The 7,550-nt window shown below is 39.2% G+C and overlaps 1 protein-coding gene across 1 annotated transcript in view; it reads right to left on the bottom strand.

Annotated features, from left to right (window-relative positions):
- TPH2 (tryptophan hydroxylase 2) overlaps positions 1-7,550 on the bottom strand; it is a 149,765-nt gene that overhangs the window by 93,365 nt on the left and 48,850 nt on the right. The window contains exon 6 of the mRNA XM_006871613.1: positions 6,300-6,496. Within this exon, the coding sequence (XP_006871675.1) occupies positions 6,300-6,496 (197 nt within the window). The remainder of the gene's footprint in view (positions 1-6,299; positions 6,497-7,550) is intronic.

Raw genomic sequence — 7,550 nt, 5'->3', positions numbered from 1 at the left:
AGAACTCAAATGCCAGTACATGTAGGAACGTTACTTACTTTAATAGTTATATACCTAATTTTAATGCATACATACATTTATGTGAATTAGAAAACTACATGAACTGTTACATCAAGAATTTTTAATTTGTAGAGTCCCTGGGTGGTGCAAACACTTTTGCATTTTGTTGTTAACTGAAACTTTGGAGGTTCAAGCCCACCTAGAGGCTCTTTGGAAGAAAAGCCTGGTGACGTACTTCTGAAAAATTAAACATTCAGAATTTATGGTATACAATTATACTCTAATAAACATGGGCTCATCATGAATCGGAGTTCACTGGACAGTATCTTGTGGTTACTACTTCAAAAGTTGCTGCCTTTTAAAATAAGTTGTTTAAAAAAGAATCAAAAGCAATAATAATACAAGCAGCCCTGGCCGGCCCTGTAATGCAATCACAGACTGCAGGTCATTTGTAATGCAATCACAGACTGCAGGTCATTTGAATTGCAGTTTAATCTCACCAGGTACTCCTCGTAAACCCTATGCAAGGTCTCTATGAGTCGGAACTGCCTGAATGGCACTTAACAACAACAACAACAATGATACATACATATATATATACACTAAAGGATTACAAGCTGGACTGCTAACCACAAGGTCAGCAGTTCAAATCTACCAGCCTCTCTGTGGGAAACAGATGAGGCTTTCTGCTCCTGGAAAGATTTACAGCCTCAGAAACCCTATACAGGGCACTAGGAGTCAGAACCGACTCCACGGCACATAACAACAATAACATGTGCTTATGAGTAATACAAACTGAGCTCCCAGCAATCCATTCACCAAAGATTGTAAAAAATAAAAATCATAGCTAAGACTGTTCTGCTTAATATGTCAGTCTTTAAATATGTATCAATTTATTTCTCCTTCATAACCAACTTGTGAGATAGTACGATTATTACTTCCATTGACAGAGAAGGAAACTGAAGCCTAGAGAAGTAATGGAGCTCATCTAAGATCACACAACTGGTAAGTGGCAGAACAAAGACTCGGTCTAGGCTTTCTGCATCCAGAATCCATGTTCCTAACAATAATACCATGCTGCCACACATAAAAATATTAAACAAGTAATGTTAACATTGGGAGACAGATAGGATCCAAAGCATGAAATGGTATGATAATTACAGAGGTTTGAGAAACAATAAAGAGAACGCCCAATAGATGAGCAATCAAGCCTTTGGTAAATATATAATATGTTCATCACTCTGTGAGAAATCAAGATGGATATGGCAGAGACAGGGCAATTAATGAGAATATAATATAGTTAAACAGCAACATATGGCATTATGTGCAGTCGATTCTCATTATCCCCAGATTCTGTATTTGAAAATTAGCTTAGTCACTAAAAAAATCACTTTGCACTCCAAAATCAACACTCATGGGACTTTCATAGTTATCCATGGACTTGCACAGAATAGGGGGATGAGTCTCTCAAAGCTCTCATGTTCCTGGCTAAGGTAAAACAAGCTGATGTTCTGTCTCCTTGTTTCTGCTCACATGCTGTAAACAAGTGTTCTTTTCACAATCTATTTAACGTCATGTCTCTTTTGTATTTTTGTGCTACTTGTTGGTGATTTAAAATCACCTCCAAGTATACTGCTGGTACGCTGTCTAATGTTCCTAAGCACAGGAAATCTATGATGTGCTGATGTGGATTGTGGAGAAAATGTATGTTACATAAGCCCTGATTAGTCACGAGTTGTGCTGCTGGCTGGGGTAAAGTGTTAATCAATCAACAATACATATTAAACAGAAATACACATGAAACAGGTTAGATATTGATCAACTGATAAAAACGTTGTGATTGGAGCCTTGTAAGAACTTAACCCTGTATCCTGTATTTCAGAGCTTTGAACCAGTTCATTGTCCTGCTGAGAATTTGCATTCCCTCCTCAGATATACTGAATCAGAAGCTACCATTTAACAAGATCCCCAGGGGATTCTTCTGACTGCATAGGAATGGTTAGAAGCCCTATTCCGTATTCACAGTAACTTTACAAAGCACAACTACCACAAATAACAAGGAACCCTGATAGCCTAGCGGTTTACAAGCTGGGCTGCTAACTGCAAAGTCAGCAATTGGAAGCTACCAGTCTCTCTTCAGAAGAAAGATGAGGTGCTGTACTCCCGTAAAGATTTACAGCTTTGGAAACCCTGTACAGGTCACCAAGAGTCAGAACTAACTCAGTGTTACAAAACCACCACCACCATAAATAAAAAGAATTGTCTAGAATTAGTTGCTAAGAAAGTGATACTGGCCATTGGTTCTCAATCGCCTTTCCTCAGTGATCAATACAGTGGGCACAGTGACTCCATACAATAAGCACTGGACTGCAAACGACAAGGTCCGTGGTTAGAGCCCACCAGCCACTCACAGGAAAAAGATGAGGCTTTCTGCTCTGGTGAATTTAAAAGCCCCAGAAACCCTATACAGGGTCACTATGAGTTGGAACCAACTCGACAGCACTTAACAAGAATACAATAGATGATGTTCATACTTGGAACCCTCCTCCATGGCCATACCACAGTGATGAATGTGGCTCTCAGTGACCTGGCTGTGTACTGGTAGAGGTTATGTTCTGTCAAGTCACTTGCAACTCATAGCAACACATAGGGGTTCGAAGGTTATACATCTTTATGGGAGCAGAAAGCCTCATATTTCTCCCATGGAGCATTTGGTAGATTTGAACTGCTGACCTTACTATTAGGAAGCCAGCTTGTAATTCACTATGCTACCAATGCTTCTTATAGTAGCTGTAAGACCACTCTGTCTCTCCCTGATATAAACATGGCAAATAATGAAGTCAATGAGGAGAGATCATGATGACTGGACTGATAAGAATTCATAGAGAAGGCAGATTTACTCTGAGTCTAGAAGAAAGAATAGAATTTCAGTAGGTGGAGAAGATACAAGTTTCCTAACAAGGGGAAGAGCCTAAGCAAGGATAAGAACCCACAGCAAAAGCAGAAGGTCTGTGCAGGGTAGTTGTTGTTGTTGTTGTTTGTTGTGAAGTGCCGTCGAGTCAGCTCCGACCCATAGCGACCCTGTAGAGGGTTTCCAAGGAGCGGCTGGTGAGCTTGAACTGCCGACCTTGTGGTCCCAACCAACTTTGAAGTCCAGCGCATTAACCCACAGTTCCACACCAGGACTCCAGGACAGCGGTAGCAGAGGACAAATTTAGAAAGCTAAGCATTAAACTTAAAAAGGATCAACAATTCAGACTTGATCATATAAACAGGGGTTATCAAATTATAGCCCACAGGCCAAATCCATCTTGTCACCTATTTTTGTATACCCTACTGAGTTTGAACTGCAGAGTCGACATTTCAAACCCACCAGCTACTCCTTGGAAGCCCTACATTTGACACTATGAGTCAGAACTGACTCGACAGCACTTAACAAAAATAAGCTAAGAATAGCTTTTTACGTTTTTTTATAAGTACATTTCAATTATTTATATTATCTGTTACCATCAATCAATGCCAACTCATGACAGCCCCACATTGTAAAACTGTGCTCCATAGGATTTTTTGATGGCTAGGTTTTGGAAGTAGATGGCCAAGCCTTTCTTCTGAGGTGCCTTTGTTATACTTTTGGTTGGTTGTCAAGTATGTTAATATTCACACCATTCAGGGATTCCAGCATTAAATTACTATCTACATAGTACCCTGACTATTGCCTCTTGGCCGTACCTACCCTACCTATTTGCTGTTGAGTTGATTCCAACTCATAGTGACCCTGTTATTGTTATTGACATAAAGTGCCATTAGGTCATTAAGTGTTCTTATGTCGGTTCTGACTCTTAGAGATCCTATATAGGGTTTCCAAGGAATGACTGGTGGGTTTGGACCACCAACCTTGCAGTTAGCAGTCCAGTGCTTATCCTATAGCACCACATTGTTTACTGTCTAGCCCTTTACAAAAAAAAAAGTTTACTGACTTCTATTTAAACAATGGGAAGCTACTGAGAATTTCTGAGTAGAGGTGCCAGGAAGAAAGTAATATTTTAGTAATAGCAAGTTTTTTCTGGAAGTAATGGGCAGGAGAATTGAAGGGAGAAAATAAAGGTGTCGATATTTTTAAAGTTTGGGAACTCAACTTGGATGGTGGCAGTAGAATGCAAAGGAAAGAGCAGATTCAGGATGGCTCACAAAATTAAAAGTATCAACACTTGGAGCCTGTGTTAGACTGACTAATGGTCCCCAAAAAATTTCAATGTCTTTGTCACTGCAAATGTTACTTTGGCAAAAGGTCTTTCCAGGTATGATTGAGTAAAGGGTTTTGAAAGGGGGAAAGTATCTGGGTTTTCCAGGTGGAATCAGTGTGATCATAAAAATCCATACAAGAGAGAGCTAGGACAATCAGAGCCAGAGAATGAGATGTGAGAATGGGAGCAAGAGGTTGAAGTGATGCAGTCACTAGAAACTAGAAAAGGCAAGAAAAAAGAAGCCTCCCTGCCTACACCTTGAATTTGAACTTCTGACCTCCAGAAGTTCAAATAATAAATGTGTGCTGTTTTAAGCCATGAAGTTTGTGAGTAGAGACAATCTACAGGATACAAACATCCAAGTTACATACAGCCAGGTTACATACAGCCAAAAGATATGAATGAATCCTTGTAAAGCCTTTTATACTAAAAATCCAAGGTATATAACAATAGTTCATAATAAAAAAATGCATGCTACTTTATGACACACATCAAAACATTATTATCATTATTGTTGTTGTATTATGTTAAAGATACTTTAGCATATCTGGAAGTGTTTCTTGAATGTTTTTTATGTACACTATATACTATGGCACCTAACAACAACAACATATAGTATACATTATGACAAATATTGGAGTCTAGGTATGGCGTTGTAGGATAAGCACTGAACCGAAAGATCAGTGTGAACCACCAAGTTGGTAGCTCAAACTCACAGACACTCCTTGGAAACCCTATGCAGGGTTGCAATAAATTGGAACTGACTACACAACACTTAACAACAAGAAAACAACTATTGGAGTCCTGGGGTAGCACTGTAGGATAAGCTCTAAATGCTAACTGCAAAGTTGGTGGTTTAAATCTACCAGTTGTTCCCCAGAAACCCTTTACAGGGTTGCTATGAGTTGGAGCCAACTTGATGGCACTTAACAACAAGACAATTATTTGACTGACATTAGACATGAACTACACTTAACACTTTCCACTCACAGATAAATTTGAGTTAAAGGCAGATATAGGAATGAATGTGTTCATATTCCAAGAACTGCATATAAAGTCTAGAGAATACATTTTCACAGGCCAGGAAGCAAGTTCAAGGAGAAGAGGTAAGCAACCATGTTTTTGCATTAAAACTGTTGTGTTCTAAAAGGGAGGAAGAGAGAGAAAAAACAGAGACCCAATCATTTAGCCACAATGAAAAACAGAGGAAGAAGTGGGACTACCATGAAACTTTGACTCCTCTTACAGGTTTTGGGAGGGGTGGACTAAATTTTCCTAGTTGCTGTGCCAGGAAGGTCAGTGAAGAGAGTAACCATATAGAGCAGGTAAACTTAAGGTGACTACATACCTCATCTTGTTCACTACTGTAACACCAACAATGGGTATAACCCTGGCAAACAATTTATACTTCTTCTTGTTGTGTGCCATTGAGTCAGTTCTGACTCATAGAAAACCTATGTAGGGTTTCAAAAGTGGCTGCTGGGTTTGAACTATAGACCTTTTGGTTTACAGTTCATTGCTTATCCTACAGCACCACACCAGGGCTCATTATATTTAGTAATGTTTATTAACTGACTGACATTCCCCAGAGAAAGGTCACTCATGTTCAATATTATCCATGATATTTCTTCATCCAGTATATAATTTTCAGCAAAGCAACAATAAAAAAATTTTAAATCACCTTTGGCACTACATCACACCTATATATCCCCAGCAAAGTAGTTCTGGGCTGAAGAAAAGCTCAAACCTGAACAATTTACAAATATCCTTTGGGGTATGTAGCAGAGAACTCCCCAAGTCCCTGAGCCATGGAAACAGCTGAGTCAGTCACCTCTGCTAAAATCCCAGCCTCTGAGTTGATGTCTGTGGTTGCTATTGTCAAATGCCCTGGAATCAATTCTGCAAAGGGTAATTGTAATAGTGGTTCATTGATACTCATTTAAATTCCTGTTGACTAAGAAAAATAGCATACCTCGCATTTGTAAAATGGACCATTGCTGTAACACAACTTAAGTCCTTGGAAGGCAAGTAAGGATGATGTAGTGTGAGAATTACCTTTCAGAAACACGGAGACATCTTCAAGTTGGGGCACGTTGTCCTCCCTGTAGCCACAGTATTTAGTCAGCAGAGGGAAGTTTTTCAAATACTCCCGGCAAGCATGAGTGGGATAGAGTTTGGAGAGCTCACGAAACACAACACCCCAAGTTTTAGTCTCTTCTTCCGTGTACTCCACCCTAGGAATGGGCTGACCACTAGACAGAAGAGGGAAAAAATGAGGAAAATTGGTTTTGGATCACTGAGACAAATGCATTTGGACCTCAGTACCTAACCTCACGTCAGATTCTTACAAAGTGAATCCTGAGTATTTAAAAGGATCTCATTGGATATTAGCTTTTAAAGTAAATCCCAACAATCTATTGTGTGTATCTTTGGCTTCTATATAAATGATTTCATTAAGTTACATCTTCACAAATCCTTATGGAAATTTTATAAGATCTATATTCTAAAACTGAAGCTGGTAACAAGTAAGATTCTGGATTAGAAGAAACTGGTTTAGGTACAAAGCTGTGCTCTGAGACCCTTGTTTGCAATCAACTGACAACAATAATAAATGGATGTTTTCTCTAGAGAATAAAATTGCCTTGTGGGTTTTGTTTTTTTGTTTTTTGTTTTTTTTTTCCCCTTTCCCAGACTCACCCCAATCTCCAAGTGTAATTTTGAGATTATTTGTTCAGTGCAAAATGTCTGAGAAGTTCTAAAAGACTATGTTAAATGTATAAGCAAGAGTTTTACAAACCACAAAATAGAAGAATTTATAGCACATCATGCTAAGAATTGTACATGTTAAGCCCTATTTTTTCTGTCAAGGACCCAATACTAAATATTTTAGGCTTAGGGCCATACTGTCCCTGTCACAACTACTTGGTCTGCATTGTAGCTCAAAAACAGTCATAAATGAGTAAGCATAGATATAAAGGTGCTTCAAAAAATTCAGGAAAGAGGAACAAACAAGATGGCAGATTGGGTACAAGTGCAGTGAGGAGCTCTGTCAGCAAAAACATAGAATACCAGGCCAAGCGGGCTCAGGGGATGGTGCCAGAACTCTGAACCACATATAAAGAAATATTTCAAAAGTTAGAAGGCTTACAACTAGGGGAATTGGTAGCAGAAGCAAGAAATCCAGTGCTTTCTAATTCAAAACAGTCAGCTGCTCCCAAAGCTGCCATCTTGGGCGAGACCAAGTGGGGGAAGATTCAGAGCAGCCATGGATGCCTGACAGAACCATAGAGATATAGGTGTGGACAC

This window comes from Chrysochloris asiatica, unplaced genomic scaffold (genome assembly GCF_000296735.1).
Source record: "Chrysochloris asiatica unplaced genomic scaffold, ChrAsi1.0 scaffold00170, whole genome shotgun sequence".
In the NCBI taxonomy this organism is placed as follows: Eukaryota; Metazoa; Chordata; class Mammalia; order Afrosoricida; family Chrysochloridae; genus Chrysochloris; species Chrysochloris asiatica.
Note: the sequence above shows the minus strand (reverse complement) of the source record. Positions and strands in the feature narration are given on the sequence as shown.